The following is a 24,805-nucleotide window of genomic DNA, read 5'->3' as shown; positions in this document are numbered from 1 at the left end:
TCGTACTTCAGTCGGTAAAATGAACATAGTACCGGTATATTAGTTATTTAAAAAAATTTATATGTTCAAATCAGGGTATAAAAGTCGAGTACTTACCATTGCCGCCACGCAACAACAGAATACGTATGCAGCCGCGTCGTCAATTTTCATCACGTTTTTTATTTTCCATGATACATGTGAATCATCCTTAGTGTGCTGACGATTGAGGATTTCTGGCGACGGTTGACGTGACGTTAGTGTCGAGGAAAAACCACTGAAAATTACAATCACCATCAATATTACCGCATAAGTTTATTATTTAAGTAATAATATAAATAATTATTTACAGTAATTATATTTAATAAACGTCAATCAACAAATTTACCAACGCCAGGCTTTATTTACTATTTATTTAGACGTCTCTGTATTTTTTACGATATCAAGGTTACGTTAACCATACGAACTGTGATTGTCGTAAGGTAAAAAAACCAGGTAACTATTGGTTATGAATTTAAGTCATTTTTAATTTTTATTTAGTACTCGGAGTATATCAATCAATATTTATTACTTTATTATTATTCTGTATAATTATCAGTCAATTTTAATGGCAATTAAAACAAGTTTATGGAATAATTAGTTAATTAATGAGAGTACTAATTTTGGAGCCGAATATTTATTCAGCTGAAGAAAATAATTACTTTGAATGTTTATTTTTTTAAAAGCAGAAGTTGAATTGATGAATGACAAATTTAAATCAAGGACCTAATTAAAATTATAATACAGAAAGTAGCAGGCTCCTAATTTTTTGTTTTTACGGTCGAGTTACTTGGTGTTGAAAAAAAATTTTTTTATGTTACAATTGTTTATTTTGAAATAAAAAATTTGTCAGTCATCTGCGAATTCAAATTTCAATCATTAAAGATTTTTAAATGATAAAAATTTTTTCTTGTAAAAGTCGAGTCTACAATTAAAATTTTAAAAACAAATAGAAATTTAATAAAAAATTTTGAAGAGAAAGAAATGTAATGATCCTGAAGTTGGCAGACACTTGAAAAATTTCGAATTTTTTCTTTTTCAACACATCAATTAAAAAAAAAAAAAACTGAAAAATGCACATTTAGAAAATTAAAAAATCTATAAGTGTAATTTTTTAAAATGTTTTTTATAATTCATCGTTTGGAAAAAAATCGATAAATTATCAGACGGCTAACTTCTGAATCATAGAAATTTACCTAAAAGTCACAATTAAGTTTTAGTCCAGTTCATAAATTTTTTTTACGGGCCATCAATTTATGTACAAAATAAATTCAAAAATTAAATGATTTTTTTTGTAGATACAAAAACAATGGGATTGACAGTGAGCAGTTTATTCACTCGTTTGTTTGGTAAAAGACAAATGAGAATACTGATGGTGGGATTGGACGCTGCTGGTAAAACGACAATTTTATATAAACTTAAACTCGGTGAAATAGTAACGACGATCCCGACAATTGGTTTCAACGTCGAGACCGTCGAGTACAAGAACATCTGTTTCACCGTCTGGGACGTTGGTGGCCAGACTAAAATCCGTCCGCTTTGGAGGCACTACTTCCAGAACACACAGGGACTTATTTACGTGGTGGACAGTAACGACCGAGAGCGAATCGCCGAGGCCGAGTGCGAGCTCAACAATATGCTTAAAGAAGACGAGCTCAGAGACGCGGTGCTGCTGGTCTTCGCCAACAAACAGGATCTGCCGAATGCCATGTCCGCCGCGGAACTGACTGACAAATTAGGATTGAATTCATTACGCGGCCGGCACTGGTACATACAGAGCACTTGCGCTACCCAAGGCCAGGGCCTCTACGAGGGTCTCGACTGGCTCAGCAATGAACTCGCTAAAAAGTGATAGGGTATAGGCGCGATAAATCCGCGAGCCGACGCGGTCTCACATCATAATTTAATGTAAATCGTAAAATAATGTAATTAATTATTATTAAGGGCTGATAAAAAAATAACAATAATAATTACTATTAAATTTGTCATTAAATTTTTTATCTGCTGTATTCTAATAGATTTATCGATGACGACCAAAGATAACGATCTGGTCGCGCATTTTTCATTATTATTATTACTATTAATTATTAATAAACAAATAAAATATAAAAGTAACTTTTGGTACTGATAATTACTAGCTTTCAGAACAATGTGAAAAAAAAAATAATAATTTAATAAATTAAACATTTAAGAAAAATCAAAATATTTATTTTTTGGAATTTTGTTTTTATCAAAATTTACATTTTTAATTTAATTGAACCAACTAAAATAATGAATTCTTAATACAAAATTGTAATTTCAACTGTCGTAATTATTTTTTATTGAGCGATTAATTAGATAAGATAAAAATAAAATTCCAAATGAATCTGAACGATTATAAAAAATTTTTGTTGATATAAAAGTGAGTTTTTTTCCTGGTTTAATATTTTTTCATTCCAGGTATTAAATATACATTTTATGATAAATATATTAATACCAGTATGCTGCATTATTACTTTACTATTTAATTGTTTATTTTATTCACGCTGTATTTACACGCTACTGTTTAAAAAAAAATGAACCAGGAAATAAATAAATTTAGTATTCAATTAATCAGAATTATTTTACTTTATTAATTATAATTATCAATAACTTTGTTAATATATATATAATATATATTCATTTATGTTACTATAATAATTATTGTACAAAATGGTACATTTCTCATTACATGAAAGTTCATGTTTTATATATTTCTTACAACGTATTGATGATTCGCCCGCATCATTGATCTGTAAATAAATATATATATATACATAAATATATATATATGTATATATATATATATATATATATATATATATATATATATATATATATATATATATTTGATACATAATCAACTGAAACTCTTTAGTATTTTTTTCAATCAATTAATAATAATAAATCAATTAGTTATTATTTACAGTCAACTTATCAAAAAAATATCTTATCTCATTATTTTTTTGGCAGTTACCGTTGTTTCATATATTTAAATCCCCAAGATCTCTCGATATTTTAGAAATCAATGAATGATCAATTTAAATCAGCGATCAATGTTAATTAAATCGATCATTCTTATATACAACTCGAGAGTCTTTAAATAATAATAATAAAAAAAAAAATCTCAAGACCCTCGCGGCTTTAATAGAAAAAAAAAAAAATAATAAATTCGGTTATGAGTTTGCCAAAGAAGTAAAAAGAAAAAAAACCATCATGTATTTTTTCTCCAGGTGTTAGAGGTCAGAGGACTACCACTGCCGCGACCCAGTGCTGGGAAGTGGCTGTCTAGTGAATGGTTGGAGTAGTGAGCTTTAGCGTCCGTTCCAATTTTGACAACTTGGTCGCACGTCGGACATATTTCCAACAAAATAATATTCCCGCCTTCGTTTTTGTGAACGTCGTAGAGCTGCCGTTGCTTCTGTATATCGGGTAGCAGGACTAGCATCTCGGAGAAGACACTTCCGAACTCCTTGACGCCCATAGAGTCACTGCAGTGCTTGTAGTAATCCTCGGCGCTGCACAGATCTTGTCTAAACAACCCGCTGATGTAGCGAAACTCTTCTATAGACTCCTGGTCAAGTACTTTGGTGATTCTGGCGACGAGGTCTTGGTTTCGCTTCTGAAAGTCCGGCGGCGGAGTGTAGGTAAATAGTTTCGTTGACTTGTCTGGTAAAATAGAGTAACTCTCGCCAGAGCTGTTGGTAAAAGTCAGGCCGTTGTCATTATTTTCTGATTCGCGGTTTATTAATTTAACCGCGAATCCTGGTGGGGGTGGTGCTGTTGTACCAAATCCTGGCGGTGGATTTGATTTGAATCCTTTGGTTGAATTGTCATCGAACTCTGTGAAATCATCAGCAATGTGCAATTCATTGGTTGTTTTATTTAAATTTTCAATTTGTAATTCTGAACGTTTTCTAGGCGCGTCGTTTGTTTTCTTCAAAGTCGAACTCAAGGAAGCTGACGCCGAAGAGGAATTTGATGGAGAAGAAACTGAAGATTTATTACTAATCGCGGTATCTTTAATCAATTTCTTTTTATCACTTTTGTGTGAATCATTATTAGAATCATTTTTGTTATTTAAACTAAAAGATTCGAATTGGTTGTCAATTACTTTATCGTTTGACAATTGAGCACTTGATTCGTTGTCAGTTTGTTTAACTTTCTTCTTTTTTTTCTTCTTTGAATTATTTTTAGCAGCGTCACCTGTATTTTGATCTAAGCACTCGCCAATTTGACGGTTCCAGGTCGAAGAAAACGTGCTCGTTGATGACGATGATGCTGCTGCTGATGATGACGCAGACGAAGCTGATTGTTTTTTAGTGCGAGCTGATTTTGGCAAACTGGGAAAAGCATCGCAGTTAGACATCGGCGGTGGTGAAGGCGTGTTAGAATTAAGCAGCGGAGCAGGTGCGACTTTGTTAGCACGTGCACTTGATATCGTTGGTTTAGTGCAAGTTACTTTGGTCCACTGGCCTATATTTGTTGTATTGGCAGTGGTAGGCTCAGCGCGACCCAATGCAGGAAACTCTTTCGAGTCCATAGATAAGTTACTTGGTCTTATCCTTATATTTGGACCGGAAACACGTGTGGTTATGCTACCGTTAGTATTATGATTAACACGGATGGATACATTAGGCGCAGCGCTTTTCGGACGTTGTTGTACTCCACCAGCACTTGTTTTATTGCTATAAACACTTAAATTAACAGTTTTACTATTATTATTACTACTACTACCACTACTATTGCCACCAGCAGCATCAAGACCGAGTGCCGGGAAATTTTCATCAGTCACCGCGAGTGCTGGGCCTTTAAGCGAGCTTCTTATCGTCAGATTTCCGCGGCCTTTAGTCTTCATCAGATTGAAATTCGGTATAACTGTCTGTGAATTTCCCAGCGAAGGAAACTCTTGGGTACTCTGGACATCTGGCTGACGAGCGACTGGGGATTCGTCGTCGAACGACACATGATTATCATCAACTTGATTGTCCCGGTCTCGAGTATCACGTGAACTGGAGCCCATTCCATGATCGCTGTTGTAGTTCCTCGAGCCTGCTCCCATCGATCTGGCCATCCTTCCGTTACGATTTTCTCTTGGAGCGAATGCAAACTCCAGCTCCAGAGTACGTGCTTGCTTGGCTGCATGCTTACCCAGATGTTTTCCGTGTGCCGTTGCTTTGTGAGCTTTCAAATCAATGTCAGTGCGAAATACACTAGTGAACTGTTCAGCAGCACACGTTCCTTCTTCGCAGAGATAATGTTCCTGACGAAAATGCTCACGAAGATAATGGTAAGAGCTGTAGTACTGGTGCAGGCCATCAGCGTCACAGAAGTGACAAAATAAGTGATCTCGTCTCAAGTGACGGAATAATTCGTCATTGTCCATATATCTGCAGTCACAAAACTCACAGAGCGGATGTCCCTTGTGGCTTTTATCATCTCTGTCACCTTTTCTCCTGTGCTGGGCCAAGTCTGCGCGGGAGTAACAGCGCCGTTCAAATGAAAAAATCTAAAGATAAAATAAATTCATGACTTAGATTAAATCAATCGTTAATTCCTTGGCTCTTATTGATGATTAAAATGATTAAAAAAATTACCTTGAGATTTTCAACACAAAGATCACAGTAATGGCGCTCATGTTTTCTTCTCATGTGATCTTTAAGGCTATTGAACGAACTAAAGACTTCCTTGCCCTCACAATAGGAGCATACGTGGGCCAGTAGTTTTGTGAACTCTTCTTGTATCTCCAAGTCATCAAAGTAAATATTATAACGCTCGTCAAATAATTTACCTTTCCTCAGATGACGGAACGGTTTTATTTGGCGGGTGAAGACCACTTTTGGCAAGTCTTGTCGACATATCGGACACTCGTTTTGCCGGCACAGGACTCGCATTCGCGTACTGCACTCATAACAAACAGGATGCTCGCACATACCAATGCTGTATATTTCAACATTTTTGTAACAAACGACACACGTGCCAGCATTGTTGCTATTACTGCTCATGCTATCAGTGTTATCATCAATTTCCGCCATTACTCTTAAAAATTACTCGACTTTCCACCAAAAAAATTACTCGGTCGAATAATTTATTTCTGTTATTCTCGATCTTCGACCTCAAAATTCGGTACCAAAGTCCAGGACTAAATTTATTATAAAAATGTGCTAGAACATATATAAAAGGTTATTACAGTTAAGCAGCCAGAGTTAAATAATAACGAGGTACTTGAAGGTGTTAATTGCTGATTAATAATTACTGGTAATTACCTGATGCTCGGTGGTAGTAAATATGCGGATATGTCTTGGTAAATATTGTAGATTAATTAAAATATTAATTGACACGGGTGTTTGTAAAATAGTTGGCGTGTACTAGAGTTAAATACACTAGTCAGTATGAATCAAGACACTTGTGTGTAAAAAAAAACACAGTCTATTTCTATGATGACAATAAAAATTATGTCGTCCGAAAATAGAATTAAAAAAATATCAGGCTGGTGTAAAAAACATCCGCTGCAGATATATATATATACAGACCAACAGATGTTACTGATATTTTTTTTACTCTACTGTAAGACTTTTATACGTAAGACATGTGAACAAGGTTATTGCTGCAATGAAAATTTCAAGGTGCCAGCAGAACCCACTAACTTTCGTTGCGACTTGCGCCCTCAATCATACGGTGGTTGGTGTTTAAGTTACTACTTTACTTAATGTCTCATACGTATAAAGATATGACACACGTTTCGTACATATGTAATAGGTATATATATATAACGAAAAACGGACTTCGTTTACGTCAACGTGTTTCATTTTATTTATCTGCTGATGTGTCGTAAGTTTTTTTGTTTTCCACGAGAGTAAAAAATACGAAATTCAAAAAGCGCGCGGAAATGGCAGAAAATAAGGAGTGGGGGTTTAATATTTTAATGCAGAAATAATGACTGAAAATGATGTTATGAAATAAAATAAATATTTCAAGGGACAGATATATATGAAAAAAAATATTGATTGATTTTTTAAAAATTTACTTACCTTGAGAAGAGAACGAGAGACTCGAAATTCATGTTGGCTATGAGTTGTAAAAGTTGGAATACCTGTCACTATTATTTAATTACACTAAACACTTCACTTTTTAATGAGAAAAAAAAACGCGATTAAAAACTACTAAAAAAGAACGAAATGATTATAAGAATTTGTATATACTATATATATATAGGTACATGTTCGAAACTTTCGTAACTCGGACTGACTTTGGATTATATTTTTATACGAAATACCGGAATGATTTAATGAAATTAATATATCTATAGAAAGGTTTTAATATACGGAATGATATTTTTGATAATTAAAACTGCTTTAAGTAAATAAACCGATAATAATTAGAAAATAAAACTTGCTCGAGAGCTCCGATGCAACTCGGAAAAAAAAGGCGCGAGGACTAGACGCCAACGGATGATGCGCCGGGAGAGTGCGCTGTAGTAAAAGTGGGAGAGAGGAAATGACGAGTGCTGATTGGACTAGACTTCAGAGATTAATTTTTGAAAATTTATTTACCATGAGAAAAGAACGAGAGACTGGAAATTCATGTTGGCTGTGAGGAAAATGATTTATAAGAATTTGAATACCTGTCACTATTATTTAATTACACAAAACACTTCACTTTTTAATTAAAAAAAAAAAAAAAAAAAAAAAACGTGATTAAAAACTACTAAAGAGGAACGAAATGATTTTAGGAATTTGTATATAATATATATAGGTACATGTTCGGACACTTCTTAACTTGGACCGAGTGGATTATATTTTTACACGACATACCGAAATGATTTACTGAAATTAATATATCTATAGGAAGAATTTAATATACGGAACAATATTTTCGATAATAAAGATTTTTTCGAATGAGTGAATCAATAATAACGAGAAAATAAAACGAGCTCCGGAGCTCCGATGCAATTCGGAAACAAAGGGCGCGAGGACTAGACGCCAACGAACGTTGCGCCGGGAGAGTGCGCTGTGGTAGAAGTGGGAGAGAGGAAATGGCGAGCGCTGATTGGACTGGACTGCAGAGATAATTTTTTTAAAAAATGATGATTAGTTTTTCGAAATTTACTTACCTTGACAAAAGAACGAGATACTGGAAATTCATGTTGGCTATGAGGAAAATTATTTATGAGAATTTGAACATCTGTCACTTCACTATTTAATCACACTAAACACTTTCCTATTCAATTAAAAAAAAAAAAAAAAACGCGATTAAAAATAGTTTAAAACGAATAAGATAATTTTAGTCACTTTATTATTTAATTACACTAAAAACTTCACTTTTCAATTAGAAAAAAAACGCGATCAAACGTTTCGTAACTTGGACCGACTTCCGATTGTATTTTTACACAACATACCGGAATAATTTACTGAAATTAATATATCTATAGTAAGAATTTAATATACAGAACGATATTTTTGATAATACAGATTTTTTCGAATGAGTAAACCGATAATAACGAGAAAATAAAATGAGCTCCGGAGCTCCGATGCAACTTGGAAACAAATGGCGCGAGGACTGGACGCCAACGAACGATGCGCCGGGAGAATGCGCTGTGGCAAAAGTGGGAGAGAATATTGAGCGCTGATTGGACTAGACTTCGTTGATGGTTTTTAAAATTAATTGGCTGCGTTTTTCGCGCGAAATTTCCAAAATTTAAATTTCAAAAGTCCAACTAATAAAGAATTATAAAAGAAAAATTTTTTTGGGCTCTGGACCTTTCAAATATGTGGATATCACTCTGAAAAATCCTTGGAAAATTTTCAGCATTTGTCATTCCACATTATTTTTGAGACTTTTTCGATGTAAAATGACAATAAATACTGAAGAAAAACAATTTTTGAGTCCTAATTCTTCCACTGGAGCATGTCCAGGACATTTCTTTGTAAACTCGATGGACATTCCCTCTGTATGTCGACACATTTGTAGTGCATGGGTTTTATGTCATACTCCTACATACGGCATTTCGCGCGGAATTTTTGAATTATCATCAAGCTGGTAAAACAGCATCGTCTAGACTCTGGACAGATGCTTACCGATAAATGTAATTAATTATTCTAACCACAATAACACAATTTATTATTTATTTTCGTATGCTATTGTTATCTATATTAAATGTGTGTCAATCTACCATGACCAATACTTAATTGAATTTATCGTTACAAAATTTCCCAGCCTAATATCAAATTTTTACGTCTTCTAGTTCAGTTTTTAAATCAAAAAATATATGCGTATTTATTTCAGAAAGTAATTTCTGTTTTCATGTAAATAAATTCATTCGATTATTTCTTACACTTTACCATCGCTTTTATGGACTGATTGATTTTTAATAAACAATTAAATTAAAGGCTTTACCGATATGTCAACGTAAGTTTATTATTTTTATCTAAAAGTTTCGAGATATTTAAATTTAATTCAACAATTAAATATTTTTCAGTTCAAAATTATCTGTTTATTTAAATTTCAGGTTTGCTGATAAAATTGATGGATCCAAGTCCCTGTTGTCATTTGAAAGTGACAGTAATCAAACTCTACTGATAAACAAATGCATTCCTGAAGAATTATTGGGAGCATTGTTGTGTTACGTCGACTATAAGTCGCTTTTGAACTGTCAGCTGGTCTGCAAAAGGTGGAAAGAGCTGATCCAGAAGTATGTTTGGAGAAAGAAAGCTGAGCTGAATGTCGGACATTCTCTCCAGTGTCTGAGCGGCATGCCCTGGACAGTTTACTACAAAATCTGCAAAAAAAATCCTTTTGATCGCAACCTGATCAAGAATAACTCCGGTCAAGAAGGTCTGGACAAGCACTGGGTCATCACGAAACAAGGAGGAGATAATTGGCTTGTTGAGAGTCCGCCTTCTGGAGTTCCACCTCTTCCAGATCACCCCGTCTTCGAAGGCAAGAGTTCTTGCTTCGTTACCTCTTATCATCTTTGCAAAAAACAACAAACTGTTGACCTTATTGATGAAGGATTGTCTCCTATTCTTCTGGACACTCTGCAACCTCCTATTCAGGTCCTTATCATTGTCACTTTCTCTACAATAATTAGAGATTAAAAGTAATAAATAAACAATTTGTTCATCAGGTGGGCGAGTGGTTCAGCTCTCGATGGGATTGTCCAGCTAAATACGAGTGTATGGTATCGCTACTTGATAAAGATGACAAAGAGTTAAAACTTTATAGATTCAGAGAAAATCTAAAGGATGACAAACAAATGGAATGGTTGCACGTGAGTCTTTAGAATTTAATTCATTACAGCAGATTGATAGATTAATAAATTTATTATCAATTATTTGCATCAATAGTTTAACTATGAGTTTACAAATTATGGACCCGGTGTCAGAAAAGTTATCTTCAAGCACGGAGGTAAAGATAGTTTGTATTGGGCTGGACATTACGGCAGTAAAATGGCTGGAGCTTCAGTTATTGTTAAACTAGACTCGAAAAAATTTGCTAATGTCTCGAAGAAAAGAAGGTAACTTTTAAATTACTATTTTATTTCATTACATAAAGAGCTCCATTTTGCCTGATCATTTGCTTTCATTCCTTACTAATATAATTCAGGTAAAATAATTCCCCTCAGATTCGTCAGTAAAATTAAAGACTTTAACTTTCAATGTCTGTCATCTGGAGACAATGGCTCAGTATTATCAGGCAAATATATCCCTGATGATTTGTTAGGAGAATTATTGTGTTACGTTGACTACAAGTCACTTCTAAACTGCCAGCTGGTTTGCCAAAAATGGAAACTGCTGATACGTGAATGCGTATTACGAAAAAAGGCGGAATTGATATTCGGACAGTCCCTCAAGAGCTTAACTAACGTAGACAAGCACTGGATTATTTACTATAATGTCTGCAAGAAGGACCCATTTGGCAGGAATCTACTGAAGAATAATTCCGGACAAGATGGACTTGACAAGCACTGGGTTATCACCCAGCAGGGCGAAGACAACGATTGGAGAGTTGAGAGTCCACCCGTTGGTGTCCCATCTTTGCCAAACGATCCAATTTTAGAAGGAATAAATATTTGTTTTGCTTCGTCTCTTGATGTCTGTACGAAGCAGCAACTCGTTGATTTGATTGACGCAGGTCTGTCTGCTGTTATTTTAGATACATTCCAACCGCCTATCCAGGTATCGATCACTTAGACAATTGATGATTAATGATAAGCAAAGTAATCAATAATTAATGCCAATAGGTTGGTGAGTGGTATGGCTGCCGATTGAATTGTCCTGTTTACTATGGATGCGTCGTAAAACTCCTAGATGACAACAATACAGAATTGATGGTTTATAGATTCGAAGATGATCTAGCGGATAATGATGTCCAAAATAAATGGCTGCATGTAAGACATTTACCCACTTAATTATTTAATTAATTAATTACTAGCAATTTTTGAATAATCATAAGCTCTTTGGTGTCAATAGTTTGATTACGAGTTCAAAAGTTACGGCCCTGGCGTCAGGAAAGTATTATTCGAGCACACCGGAGCAGCTACTTCATTCTGGACCAGACATTACGGCTGTAAAATGGCTGGAGCTTCAGTAATTGTTAAGATATGAATAAGATTATATTTTAAAAGACCGGAAATCAATTATTGAATTAATTCCTTAAATATATTTGTACTTAAAAAATTTGTTATCAAACAGTTACTTGCTGGCAAGTGATTTTTTTTCCTGCTCAATATTTTGGTACTCTATTATATTGATAACTTTGTACGTGATTGATGTTTAATAAATATTGTACAGTAATTACTTAAATAATTAATTTATCTGACATTATTATAAAATAAATTTTAAAACATTTTGCGTAAAAAAAATTTATCTATTTTTAAATTACTGGAGAGTTAAAATTTTTACACTTTAACCTTTGATAATTATTAATACTCATATATATATAATATATATTTAAAAATATTTTTTGAATTAATTATAAATTTTAATATTGCTGGCACCAGTAATTTTTCGTACTCAACTCTTAGGAATTAAAATATACAATTCTTTACTTACGATCTATTAATTTATGAAAATATATTTGCACGTTTTGATTGATATTGAAATAAATAATTACTAATTACTAATTATCAGTAAAATGAATGATTAAAGAAAAATTAATGATTGCAATCAATGCCATGAGCCTTGTAATCTAAAAGCCATTTCAATGAGATTCTGCGGAACAGAATCTTCGTAACAAACATAAAATTCCCTTAAACAAGGCGTCTCGAACAGCCGCCCGATCACCCAGAAACTGATACTCTCATAGTCGAATAAAATCCCGTGTTCTTTGATGGCCACGAGATTTTTGTTAATCGGTACGCTGGCCAAGTCCTCGCTGGCCATCGACTTGAATCGCACTGTATTGCTCAGCAGTCTGTGTATCGTATGAGCGCACTCATTGAACGTGCTAATTATCTCCGCATTTTTCTCCGGATGCTCGATCGTCTTCGGAGACATCAGCACGCCTTCAAACAAGTCTAGCTGCACAAAATGTATCAGAACGTTTTTGGGTCCGCTTGTGATTCTAATCGGCGGGATGAAATCCGATTGACTTAGCAAACTTTCTCTGATGTCCGTAAAGTCAAATGGACAGTGTTGTTGTTGGCATTCCTGCTCCAAAAGCAGACAAATAATTTCTTTCTTATTCTTTTTAATGAAAGATTAAGTAATTTTAAATTTTACTTACACGATACATTTCTATTTCTGTGTCACTTTCGTCGGATTCTACTCTAGATTGAGCAAGAATTTTCTCCCTTAACGCACGTCTACCTAATATTGGCGCTCCGTCATCACTTATTTCACTTACTGCACCACCCTGGCTTAATGATTCTTCAGAAGCTTGAAAAGAATACACTAGACAAAAAATTAAATCAATAAATAATAAATTAACTAATTTATAAATAATTAAAAATAATTTACTTGATCCAGTGATGATGGGACTTTGTTCGGGACTTCTTTTCTTTAGAATCGACGTAACCTCAGGTACCTTTTTAATAGTACCGGAAGTACTTTTAGCTGGAGTGCTAGGAGTGTCCGCGGACTTGATCAGCCCCAGCAAATTTTCAGCGAGACTGAGATGCGTCTTAACGTTTATTTTGTCTTTGATATCAATAGTTTCGGGTCTGGCGTTTGATAAAATCCATTTGGAAGCATAAGTAGGAATTCCAACTTTCTGAATATGCCTGAGCGTCTCTTGAGCCTCTTCGACGTAAAAAATATCCGGGCCGTCTTCGATGATAGGCTGAGCTGTATCGCCACCAGTTTCGAACAGTGAGACGAGTAGTTCTGTTTCGTAGCCGACGACGAGGACGAACCACTTGCCGTCAGGAACGCAGAACTGAGTCTTGGGGTCGGTGATGATTCCGCGGTGACACGAGCGCGGGTAAACGGATCTCCAGACCACGAGGCTCTTGACTGGTTCCTTTTCTATCAGATCCAGAAGTCCGCTCATCCTCAGAAACGAGTGGATTTCTATGTAGTCCACATGCATGATGTGGGACGTCAACAGGTAGCTTTTGTGGTAAACGCAGGTGCCGAGTATCGTGTACAGAGGTTGACAGTCCATAGGATCTTCGTTCCATTCCCGGTCATCCATAGCCTCCATTTCATTCAATGCGCAGTCTATTTCAAATTGCGCTTCAACTGGCAGCTGGACGTGATGTGCAGCAGCGACTATTCTCTCAAACTCACACTTTTCTCGCCTCTCAATCGCACTCTTTAGCTGGTACACTTCATTGTCTACTGGCTCTTCGTCATTGTCGATGCCAAGTAGCCGCGTGAATGCTAAATAAAACATGTGATCCAGCTCCAAATGATTGTATTCATCAGCAAAACATTTATTCAAAGTCGCGTAAGAAAATTCCAGAGTCCTTACGATATCTCCGAGCAGCTCCCGCGACTCATTGAGACTGTACCAGCGTTCAGGAACCGCCAGCAAAAGAAGTTCATCATCACGCGCGACATATAATACATGAATTTGCTCACTTCCTACTGAAATTGTCGTGCTCGAAGGGCTGGAACTGAAAGTGTCGGGCAGCAAATGGTTTAGTGTAACAAAGGCGCCGCGAGCTGTACACAAAATAGAATGCAGAGATTTATTTTCCGAGCGCGGGTACGTGTACAAGACACCCTGCATCTCGGGCCCCGTTTCCGAGAGTCCGGAGGTCTGTAAATAAATTACTCCGAATGAGTAATCCAGCAGCGCGTCCATGAACTTTTTACTGCGCTCTCGATCAACAAGACGACGTACTCGCGCAGATTGTCTTGGTACACTCGACGGAGCTTCTTCAGTCACTTCTATACCAGCAACTCGCTGGAGTTGCAGCTTAACACTCATCGGCGTGTTTATTTCCCCGAGAAGCTGCTCCAGGTTATCCGCTGACACATCGCAGTTGTTGATACTCCTCAACCAGTCTCCTATTTTAATATTTTTATTTTTAATAGCTTCTCCATCGGGTATGAAACCTGCCACCATCACTCGGACCTTGTCAGAAAAATCTCCGGGAACTATTCCTAAGTAGGCTTCGCACATGGTCGCACGACGACCCAACTTGTGGCGTCTCTCTGGATCCACCCATAGCATCACTTCTTTTATTTCACCTGCCTATTGATTTAAAAATTCAATTTAATCAAACAAAACAATGACATTTAATTACGAAACTCAAAAATCACCTGGTAGTCTTGAAATTTAACTTCTTTACTCCCTTCCTTAGGAGCATTGCCCTCCTGTTTGGCATCAGTACCTTTATAATTTTTATTGCGCTTACTGTACCTTTTGCTTTCGCGCCTCCTGATCAATCGCATAAGCTTACCCGCCCTAGTACTCCGTTTCCTTTTTAATTCCGGCGGCGGGGACTCGGGCTTCTCGGGTTTTTTATTACTCCCAGGAGCCTCGGACAATGATTCAATATAAAATACTTCACCCAAGGGTCCTATATCCAACTCCCACTCGGCATATGAACTAAAATAAATTAAAATATTACCTTTACATCCTCAAAAAGTTAAAAAACAAAAACAACAACAATTTATATACCTGTCACTGCAACTCTCGCTGTCAGAATAATAAGAACCGCTTGAAGATCCGCTGTCACTAGCCCACCATTCGTCATCATCCTCGTGATCTTCCTCCTCATCCTGCTCATCGTCCTCGTCTTCTTCATCAATAGTCGCGGAAGTTCCTTGTCGCTCTTCATATCTCATCGAACTGCTGCCCGCTTCTTGTCTATCCAACCTACTAAATCTATCCATTGTCTTCCCACTTAATTTTATTTGTTTATATTATTTTTTATCTACCTAAGTCAATGTAAATAAACAAAAAAAAAAATGATAGCCAACAAGCACACAAACTTGGCAGTGCAAGACGTAAAATGAACTAAAGCCGCGGAAGATCGAGTGAAAAACCGGTAAGCTAAATAATAATAAAAGAATGCCAGGGGTCAGATGATTACCTGAAACTATACCTGTGTTTTAAAGCCGCGTTTACCAGTGGTGTAGGATTCGGGGGAACGTAGCCGTTTTTTTTTACACCCGACACAATTGTAGAGGGGATTAATGGGCATGTAAAAAGTATATATTATCCACGAGGACTCAACGAACCGCCACCCTCCTCATAAAATATAATCCGGCTCATTTATCAACTAGTTCCGTCTCACTAAATTCTTAAAGTTTAAACAATTACTAAACATATTTTTTTTTATACAAAAACTTCATTTTAGTATCAAAATTCATGCTATTTATTTTTCTCGTCTTTACATTTATGGACGTACATTAAATTCATTAAAAAAAAAAGTTATTAATAATTAATGATAATTAGCTAGTTCTCTTCGGATTCTCAGTAGTAAATTTTTAATTGAATTTACTAGAGAATCGCTGTTAGGTTAAATAATAAATGTATAAATATAAATATATAAATATTAATAAAAATATAAATATATATATATAGGCACTATCGAATAGATTGTTTTAATTTAGAAGCCACGGATTTTATTTCAGTGTGCTGTTTTTTCTTGTGAGGGTCCGGTTGGAAACACTTCCAGAGTCTTAAGGTCTCGTCTCCACCGGCGCTGAGCACAGTCGTTCCGTCTGGCGACATCGCTAGATGCAAAACTCTGCTGGTGTGTCCAGTCAGCTCGGCAACTTTGGTCATTGAGGGATACTTCCATATTGTCAGCTGATTTTGGGCATATCCATGTCCTGATACTATTTCTTTGTAGGTCGTTGACCAGAGTAATGAACATACTTGCGACTTGGTATCAATTGTATTTAAACATGAACCTGAAACCAGAAATTTTTATAACAACAATTTAATTTATTGACATTAAGTTTATTAATAATTGTTATTAAAATAAAATTACCATTGTTACAATTCCAGAAACGAATTGTCCTATCAGCGGTACCACCACCACTGGCTAAAATATTTGTTTGCCAGGGACACCAAGCGAGAGCTTTAACAGCGGCTTGGTGGTGATTGAATGAGTAAAGAGCTTGATCATGAGCGTGATGATGTCCACCGACGACTGACCATATCTGCAGCATGTTATCATTGCCACCACTTGCCAAATATTTACCGTCAGGTGACCACTTGAGACCACAAACTTCCTGGCTATGTCCGTTTACACCTGCTACTATGTGTTCACGTTGTCGTACATCATGATGCACAATCTGTCCGGATCTATAAATTAATAAATTAAAAAAATTATATTTTTATAGAAGATTTTTTTTTTTTAATTTACTAAGTATATATTACCGGCATCCACTAGTAAGAATATGAGAATTCCAAGCCAGAGAACCAACACGTGCTGCATGTCCGTTCATAATACGAACACGTTTCATTTGACTGCAGTCCCAGAGCTCGGTGTTACCAGTAGGCATTCCAACTGCTAGGTATGGACCCTCTTGTATCCAAGCTACTGAGCAAATGAGTTCATTATTTTCTAGTTCAAACAGCTGTTCTATTGTCCCGGTGGCAGCGTTCCAGAGGTAGACGGTCGTGCCGAGAGCGACTGCCAGGATGTTATTTGGAGACCAGTCGACTAAATTTAAGTCTGCAGTAAAAAATAAATTTTTAATAATCAATTTTAATAATGAATAGCAATAAATTTAGAGACTGAAGCTTACAGTAGTCATCAACTATTTCAGGAGCATCAAGAATACGATCCGGAGCCTGTGGGATGTAACGCGTTGATGTTTTAACACTCGCTGGAGTCTTGGATTGACTGTAGACGACTCTCAGAGGGTTTTGGTAGCCCTCTGGTGGAGCTGGCGCTTTATTTTGGTAGGACAACAATCGGTGGTTGCTAATGTCCATGCCAGTCATGTTCTCTATCAGTCTCTGCATCTCTTTTTTTGATGGGCTGGTCTCACTTTTGTCGGCGTCTTGGTCAAATTTGGGCTGTTGGAGCTTGTGGTAGGCCAGGTCAAAGTTTGTCGTTGTTCTCGAAGGTATAAATCTGTCACCACCACTTGGAGTCTTCGGAGTCGTTGCATTACGACCTGTAATTATTCAAAATAAATTTAATACAAATAATTTATTTATTTAGCAATAAAATAATTTGAAAACTTACTCGGTGATTTTTTTCCGCTTTTCGGAGTCTTCTTGCTCCGTATTTCCGTACGTTTCGTTGGTGTCTTGCCAGCGATAACATTCATCATCGAGCTGGTGCTCATGGGCTTCCTCGAGTTGTTTAATGACAAACTCATGCTAAAAAAAATTTTAAAACATCAATTAATAATTAATAAATTAGATATTTTTGTACAGAGAATAAATATATATATATATATATATATATATATATTTTTTTTTTTTTTTTTTTTTTTCATTTACTTGGTGGATGTTTCTAGACATTTTTTCTGCCAACGAGGTACAGGTCCTTTGATTGCGTCGTCCATGCGGGTTATGTTGCTCAATTCTTTTTGAAATCTTAAATGCGACATAATTAACTTATTAATCAATTCTTATTAATGAATAATAATCTCCAAGCAAGTGACAAGCTTATTTTAAAAAATTGAAACACTATTTCAAACTATCGACGCTTTGTAAATTATTTAATTTACAACAAATTTATCACACGATTTAAGTTTTTAATACTTATTTATTTACAAATAAATCAACTACTTTAATTAGCAAGAGTCTTAGCAATTAATCTGTCTTTTAACGATAATTACTAATTTTTTATACTTGGGTTAAATCACATTTATCGAGGTAAAATTTGTTGATTATAAAACATGCGTATGTTATGGCGGCACCATCAAAACTCGAATGATCAAACGACCGTTGGGTTTAAAAAGACAAGTTAATTTATTTTTTCTCTGCGTGGCGGCGCCTCAGTAGCTCTGGATTAGTGTAAAGGAGTAGAGGTAGCAGGTAGCAGACATGAGACATTTTATAAATTTTTAATAAATAAATTGATTAATTAAAATAATTAAATTTTAAAAAATGCGCATACTAATTTTTTATTGATCTAAATACGTATTTATAAATTTTAATTCTAATTACATTTCATTTATTTAGTTAAAAATTTAATTAAATTGTCACTTGTCAGTTACATTCAACGAGTGTGAATATAGCAGAATCAGACAAATTTAAAATCATAAATAAATAGAATAAATAATTTTTAAAAAAATATTTATAAAAAATGCACATATTAATTTCAAAATTTTTTAAATGCGCATTTTTTAATATTTTATTTTATTAATTTATTTGTTTTATTTATTAATAATTTTAAATTTGTTTGATGTCTGCTATATTCACACTCATAGTTAGGAAAGTTATAAATTAGAGTTTGCCGCGGGAATTATTATAAATTAAAATTTTAATAATTTATATAAATATATTTTTATCTAAATTCGCTGTAATAATAAAATTTTGTGATGTGGAGTGAAATCAATGTAATTTTTTACATGGTAATAAATTCGATATAAATTTTTAAATATAAAGTTCGCGGCGTCAGCGCCACTGTGCACGGGAAGAGCCGCCATTTTGAATACGTTAGTTCTTGAGACTAAGTTGCCGCTTAAACACGACCGTTGACTCTAATTGTGATCGTAATTATTTTTTATTATTTTAAAAACTATTTAAAGTGCTTGAATAATTAAATGTGAGTGTCAGTGAGTTAATTAATGTGCTGTGATAGTGAAAATAATTAAAAGTGATAATGACAAGCTGTAAAAAATATTATTTCGAATTATTCTGCTCCGGTGAGTTTTTTTTATTAAATAAAAATTTGCATGTAATTTAATGTCTCAATAATTAAAAATTTATTTATCAATTTAACAAATATTTGAATTTTAAATTCAAAGCTGGAAAATGAAAACAAAATTTTTTTCAATGGCGCGATTTTTAAATTAAATATTTTTATCATTTAATTTTTTTAATAAAAAAATTTATTTATCGACGTCGTCATAAATGAAAAGAATTCACAAATATTTTTATTTAAACGGCGCGAAATTTAAAAACGCTTAGAGTCGATCTTGTACAAGTCGATATGTAATTTCGCAGTCGATACATAGAATTACAAGAATCGATTTAAGTAATAATCGATTAGTAAAAAAAGCAATAGTGTAACTGTTGTCATTGTAGAGCTGTCATTAATCAGCACACAGGTTCGGACTCAAAACAATCTGACAGACTGATTTTAAAATATAATAAAGTATCAAATTTTGATGGCACTGGTCGGTGTCTAAACCCAGAGGGTGGTCGTTTCTGCGCAGCCATTGTATAGATCCCAACTCGGCTCCATTCAGCAGACAATTAATGTCTCGTATAGGTATAGGTATAGATATAAATGTAAATGTGTGTGACGTGCTTAGGTAGTTGATGTGGAGAGTCGTTAGCGGCGTTGGTGACGGTCCTCAGCTCACTGTAGAGTGCGGTGTACAGTGTGCCGACGTCCTCGGTTTGGAGCGGGCTCGAGGGGTTGACCGTCATCATCCTAAGCGCGAGTGTGTATTTTATTATTTTTACATAAGCCCGAATTTACAAACGCAAACAAGTGTGTCGCAAGTGCTCAGTGAAGTGTCGTGATCATAAATTATAATAATTTGATAAATAGTTATTTTAAAAGTTTATCAATTTTAATAATTGATGAATTTGGAGTGAGAAAAGTGATTGACTGGATAAAATAATAATAATAGTAAAGTTGGTAAGCACCTTATCCGACAATTGGTGTGTCGTGTATGGTACGTGGGGACTTTGGATCAGAGAAACGACGGCAGTGGCGGTTGTAATTGACAGGAAAGATGGCGCAAGGTGCAGACGAGGAGTGTTGACCTATTTTGTTGACCCCCGTTGAGTTTTTTGTGAGAATAATCGAGCGTTCTGTCACGCGCCTGGTGATCGAAGCTCCGACGTTGCCCAAGGAGCTTCAATAATTACTCAAGGCCGGTGTAATTTAAATACCCACTGATAATAATAACAATAATAATAATAGAAAAAATTATTTGGTAGATAGCCCAGCTAGCAGCAGGCCAATTGGAAAAGTTTATAAACACTCCGTGTAATTGGAGTGTTTAAATTATCGCAAAAAGTAACGAGAAAAACCGCAGCAATTTTGAAAAAATTCGATATCCGTGGAGCCTTAGCGGGCTCGAGCACGGCTGGAAAGATGGGGAACAATGCCGCGACAGCGAACAAAAAGGTTGACGCTGCCGAGAGTGTCAAGGAGTTTTTGGACGAGGCGAAAGAAGAGTTCGAGGAAAAATGGAAGAAAAATCCTACCAACACCGCTGGGCTAGATGACTTCGAGAGAATCAAGACTCTGGGGACTGGCTCGTTTGGCAGAGTCATGATAGTCCAGCATAAGCCCACTAAAGAGTATTACGCAATGAAGATACTCGACAAACAGAAAGTCGTAAAGTTAAAACAAGTTGAGCATACGTTGAATGAAAAACGCATACTGCAGGCTATAAGTTTTCCGTTTCTCGTGTCGTTACGTTTTCACTTTAAGGATAACTCAAATCTTTATATGGTACTTGAGTATGTACCTGGTGGAGAAATGTTTTCACATTTACGAAAAGTTGGAAGATTTTCCGAGCCACATTCACGTTTTTATGCCGCTCAAATAGTACTTGCTTTCGAGTATTTACATTACCTTGATCTCATTTATCGTGATTTGAAGCCAGAAAATCTGCTTATCGATTCCCAGGGCTATCTAAAAGTCACTGATTTTGGTTTCGCTAAGAGAGTGAAAGGAAGAACGTGGACGCTGTGCGGGACGCCGGAGTACTTGGCGCCCGAAATAATATTGAGCAAGGGCTACAACAAAGCCGTCGATTGGTGGGCGCTTGGAGTTTTAGTCTACGAAATGGCTGCCGGTTACCCGCCATTTTTTGCTGACCAGCCGATTCAAATTTACGAAAAAATAGTCAGTGGCAAAGTGAGATTTCCGTCCCACTTTGGCTACGATTTGAAAGATCTGCTCCGTAATTTACTGCAAGTTGATCTGACCAAGAGGTACGGGAACTTAAAAGCCGGCGTAAACGACATCAAAGGACACAAATGGTTCGCCAGCACTGATTGGATAGCTGTCTTCCAGAAACGCATTGAAGCACCGTTTATTCCAAAATGCAAAGGACCCGGCGACACTAGTAATTTTGATGACTATGAGGAAGAGCCGCTGAGAATCTCAAGCACCGAAAAATGCGCCAAAGAATTTGCTGAATTTTAAATTTATTATTATTGGTATTTTATCATTTTAAAATAATGACAATTTAATCTACTGAATTTAAAGTAAAATAATCAGCTAGTGCTGAATTATTTACTGATGCTGCTGCTGATCGATCGGTACCGCTCGATTACTAAATGTAAAACCGGGTGTTAAAACGTGTACTTTTCATTGCTAATGTCATACATTTTACATTATTACTATTACAATGGTAAATAATTCATTAATAATATAATTAATAATAACAATAACAATAATAATAATCCATGTACGTTATTGTATCGATGATTATTATTTGTTTTTCATACCTGGCCTCCATCATTCCAAGGAGTTATTATCTGGAATCTTTTGCAATCTCTGTGATTCTTCGTTTTGTGTATAATTATAAATAATTAAACGTATCCATTTAAATTTAAAAGAAACTAGTCGTTCTCATAAAACTGAAGAGTTCTCATAAAATAAAACGGATTATGTTATCGAGTAGCCAGCAACTATCATACATTATGGTAGCTTGTGATGCTCATAATTCAGCCAATCTAGAGACATACGGAATTAATAAAATGACGAGAAGTACTAGCATTCAAGTACATCATGCACTTTATTAACTGTAATCACCCTTGTCCAAGTAAACTAAAGTAATTAATAAAATACGAACTCAACAAAACTTAAATCTCAATTTAAATCTCAACTTAAATCTCAACATAAAAAACTTAATCTCAATTATACGTGTCATTAATACAACACCGATGATTTGATTTATTGAGGCACGAGTCCTGTGTTGACACCCAAGATCTTGGTTTTCTTACATTAGTGTTATCAGTTAATTAGTTAAGTGTGACGGAACTTGGTTAGTCGTATGGCGATCACCATTTGATAAACACACAACATGTATAACAAAAACTGACCACACAATAACAAAAAACTCCAATATTGTCATCATCAGTCACCGATTAATCAAGGAAGGAATAACATTTTGAGTTTAAGAAGATCATCAAAGCATCGATGAAGCTGAGTCATTATGCAAGAGCCGTTTTAAAAGGGAGTACGATTGAGACTGGGAGAATTTTACTATTGTGTATGGATGGATGATAAAAAATGAGTATAAATTGTGAGTTTATGCATGGAAACATAAGATAGCAAGAGTGTGATTATGTATCATAATTCCTTTTATTGTTCCTCCGTGTCAAGAGCACAATGACTTGATAACGGAGACTAAAACTAAACGGACCTTGAGTGTATGAGTGTGGATGTGCATGAATATATCAAGTTTTATGACATACGCTGGCTCTCAGCAACAGCTTTTCGCGGTCGTTAATGGCGATCCATTCAAAATGATAAAAATAGCAGTAGAAAAAAAAGGCAGTAATGTGCTAAATAATATATAAATAAAAGTATAAGGTAAAATAATGTTAATTTCACAGTGCGATACTATTTTTATCAGCTTTAGAAGTAATGAAGGATCGCTTTGTCCGTGAAATAAATAAATATTACTACATATAGAATTTAAAAACCCGTTTAACGCGGGCCATTGTTCCATCAATTGAGGAAAAACATCCAGATGCTGACGATATATCGGTTGGGTTAATATAAATATGAATGATGAAAACATTTATGGCGCATGTATACATATATATGATATCATCTGGATATTATTTCTCGGGCAGTTAGGTTTATCGTCCTCGTGTCGGCGTAACTGCATATAATATACGCGTACTGTAACGCACTGTACCAGTGTACGTAGCCAGGCAATCTTAAATAATAAAATAAAAGTCTCGACATGACTGTTAATACGAGAGTACATACATTATGAATTACATGTGAGTGTGTTATGTGAATGAGCATAATATATTAAATCATCATATTGCACTAGACGGGAGTATGACATTACGAGAAATTCTCAAGTATTGTATATTATATATTCTAGCATAGAGGAAATAATTTCACGTTTTAGATTACATATATTTATATTCAAATCTATTCTAGAATATATATATATATATATATATATAAATATATGTATGTATGCATTCTCCTCCCTACCTCAAGAGCCATTCACAGCTCTCATTACTACTACTGTCTCTCTTTTTTCCCAATTAAAATAAAAACACCAACAGCAACAAGAACAAAAACAAAAACAAAAAGACGTACAATCTCGTGCTATCCTTATCATGTTCACCCCTTGGTTAGTTTTAAAAACCAGTAGGTTTCGCGCTCGACAAATGTCTTGGCACTCATTGTACATACTATTTAGAAATATCTGGTAATTCTGTTATTTTTAGATGAGCCATATATATAAATATATATCTACATATATATATATATATATATATATATATATATATATATATATATATATATATATATATATATATATATATATATATTATTTTGTTAGTGCTCGGTCGCAGTATTTTAAAATTATAAAATATTAAAATATGTCTGTGCACGTAATATCAATCGTAATGAACCCACGTATACAATATACGCTCATATTTAGTACGTATACATTTACACATACATATACACATATATACATGATAAAACATATACAGTGCACACATTAATAACAAAGTCATATAAAATTTTTAAGTCTGATAAAGAAGCTGGGATGTGCCCGTTGGCGGTTTGATTTTAAAAATTTAAACTTTCCGTGCGTGAAATAAATGCGAAATGCCAAGCACTTGCTGTTGTTCTTTAATAACATATTTTATATAATATTTATTAACATAAAAGTTGCGATACATCGTTTACATTTAATTAATTATCTCAGTTTGATAGTCAGCAAGTGCCGCCGTCTAACTAATTGCTCGTTATTATCATGACTAGACTATTTTGCAGATGTTTTTGTATAGTATATAATCATGTGGCTTTATACCTGATATTTATTTAGCGATTCAAGGACAATATTTTATTAAACATTTTTTTTTCTGCATGAAACCCGTCGGACAAAATAAAACAATGTTGAAGCTTCCGCTTAATTCGCGGGTACTCAAAATTAAAACCGATCTGCTGATAGTTTTATCGACACCATCTCAATTATAATTATCATTGTTACTGCTGTTATTATATATC

The 24,805-nt window shown here is 34.9% G+C and overlaps 6 protein-coding genes across 6 annotated transcripts; 3 read left to right on the top strand and 3 right to left on the bottom strand.

Moving 5' to 3' along the window:
* Positions 1–173: 173 nt before the first annotated feature.
* LOC103574486 (ADP-ribosylation factor 2) lies at positions 174–2,535 on the top strand. Its single transcript, XM_014443112.2, has 2 exons — positions 174–471; positions 1,314–2,535. The coding sequence occupies exon 2, from the start codon at positions 1,325–1,327 to the stop codon at positions 1,865–1,867; it is 543 nt and encodes a 180-aa protein (XP_014298598.1). The 5' UTR covers positions 174–471; positions 1,314–1,324; the 3' UTR covers positions 1,868–2,535.
* Positions 2,536–2,603: 68 nt separating this feature from the next.
* LOC103574497 (E3 ubiquitin-protein ligase ZNF598) lies at positions 2,604–6,701 on the bottom strand. Its single transcript, XM_008553961.3, has 3 exons — positions 6,300–6,701; positions 5,631–6,197; positions 2,604–5,542 (listed from the first exon to the last, which is right to left on the bottom strand). The coding sequence occupies exons 2-3, from the start codon at positions 6,066–6,068 to the stop codon at positions 3,248–3,250; spliced, it is 2,733 nt and encodes a 910-aa protein (XP_008552183.1). The 5' UTR covers positions 6,069–6,197; positions 6,300–6,701; the 3' UTR covers positions 2,604–3,247.
* Positions 6,702–9,096: 2,395 nt separating this feature from the next.
* On the top strand, positions 9,097–11,817 carry LOC103574508 (uncharacterized). The gene is made up of 7 exons (XM_008553971.3): positions 9,097–9,441; positions 9,542–10,088; positions 10,160–10,303; positions 10,380–10,549; positions 10,658–11,210; positions 11,276–11,422; positions 11,505–11,817. Exons 1-7 carry the CDS (start codon positions 9,434–9,436, stop codon positions 11,637–11,639), a joined length of 1,704 nt encoding a protein of 567 aa, XP_008552193.1. The 5' UTR covers positions 9,097–9,433; the 3' UTR covers positions 11,640–11,817.
* A 216-nt stretch (positions 11,818–12,033) lies between these two features.
* On the bottom strand, positions 12,034–15,501 carry LOC103574519 (protein inturned). The gene is made up of 5 exons (XM_008553984.2): positions 15,106–15,501; positions 14,745–15,033; positions 12,993–14,676; positions 12,760–12,926; positions 12,034–12,683 (listed from the first exon to the last, which is right to left on the bottom strand). The coding sequence occupies exons 1-5, from the start codon at positions 15,318–15,320 to the stop codon at positions 12,201–12,203; spliced, it is 2,838 nt and encodes a 945-aa protein (XP_008552206.1). The 5' UTR covers positions 15,321–15,501; the 3' UTR covers positions 12,034–12,200.
* A 293-nt stretch (positions 15,502–15,794) lies between these two features.
* Positions 15,795–18,334, bottom strand: LOC103574528 (cell division cycle protein 20 homolog). The gene is made up of 6 exons (XM_008553996.2): positions 17,896–18,334; positions 17,636–17,772; positions 17,190–17,564; positions 16,819–17,116; positions 16,427–16,743; positions 15,795–16,346 (listed from the first exon to the last, which is right to left on the bottom strand). The coding sequence occupies exons 1-6, from the start codon at positions 18,003–18,005 to the stop codon at positions 16,018–16,020; spliced, it is 1,566 nt and encodes a 521-aa protein (XP_008552218.1). The 5' UTR covers positions 18,006–18,334; the 3' UTR covers positions 15,795–16,017.
* A 1,302-nt stretch (positions 18,335–19,636) lies between these two features.
* Positions 19,637–24,024, top strand: LOC103574536 (cAMP-dependent protein kinase catalytic subunit 1). Its single transcript, XM_008554007.3, has one exon. It carries the CDS (start codon positions 20,675–20,677, stop codon positions 21,734–21,736), a length of 1,062 nt encoding a protein of 353 aa, XP_008552229.1. The 5' UTR covers positions 19,637–20,674; the 3' UTR covers positions 21,737–24,024.
* Positions 24,025–24,805: the final 781 nt, after the last annotated feature.

The sequence above is a fragment of the Microplitis demolitor genome, chromosome 7, assembly GCF_026212275.2.
Source record: "Microplitis demolitor isolate Queensland-Clemson2020A chromosome 7, iyMicDemo2.1a, whole genome shotgun sequence".
Classification (NCBI taxonomy): domain Eukaryota; kingdom Metazoa; phylum Arthropoda; class Insecta; order Hymenoptera; family Braconidae; genus Microplitis; species Microplitis demolitor.
The sequence above is the reverse complement of the archived record's forward strand: the minus strand, read 5'-3'. Positions and strand labels throughout refer to the sequence as shown.

Coding starts and splice junctions, on each gene's coding strand:
- LOC103574519 (XM_008553984.2), bottom strand. CDS start 15,320: ATGGATAGATTTAGTAGGTTGGATAGACAAGAAGCGGGCAGCAGTTCG. Junction 15,034..15,105: donor AGCGAGAGTTGCAGTGACAG/GTATATAAATTG, acceptor AATTTATTTTAG/TTCATATGCCGAGTGGGAGT. Junction 12,684..12,759: donor CAGAAATAGAAATGTATCGT/GTAAGTAAAATT, acceptor CTTTTGGAGCAG/GAATGCCAACAACAACACTG.
- LOC103574508 (XM_008553971.3), top strand. Junction 10,304..10,379: donor AACAAATGGAATGGTTGCAC/GTGAGTCTTTAG, acceptor TTGCATCAATAG/TTTAACTATGAGTTTACAAA. Junction 10,550..10,657: donor AATGTCTCGAAGAAAAGAAG/GTAACTTTTAAA, acceptor AATTCCCCTCAG/ATTCGTCAGTAAAATTAAAG.
- LOC103574486 (XM_014443112.2), top strand. CDS start 1,325: ATGGGATTGACAGTGAGCAGTTTATTCACTCGTTTGTTTGGTAAAAGA.
- LOC103574536 (XM_008554007.3), top strand. CDS start 20,675: ATGGGGAACAATGCCGCGACAGCGAACAAAAAGGTTGACGCTGCCGAG.
- LOC103574497 (XM_008553961.3), bottom strand. CDS start 6,068: ATGGCGGAAATTGATGATAACACTGATAGCATGAGCAGTAATAGCAAC. Junction 5,543..5,630: donor TTTGTGTTGAAAATCTCAAG/GTAATTTTTTTA, acceptor TTTTATCTTTAG/ATTTTTTCATTTGAACGGCG.
- LOC103574528 (XM_008553996.2), bottom strand. CDS start 18,005: ATGTCGCATTTAAGATTTCAAAAAGAATTGAGCAACATAACCCGCATG. Junction 17,773..17,895: donor TGTCTAGAAACATCCACCAA/GTAAATGAAAAA, acceptor AATTTTTTTTAG/CATGAGTTTGTCATTAAACA. Junction 16,347..16,426: donor TTTCTGGAATTGTAACAATG/GTAATTTTATTT, acceptor TTCTGGTTTCAG/GTTCATGTTTAAATACAATT.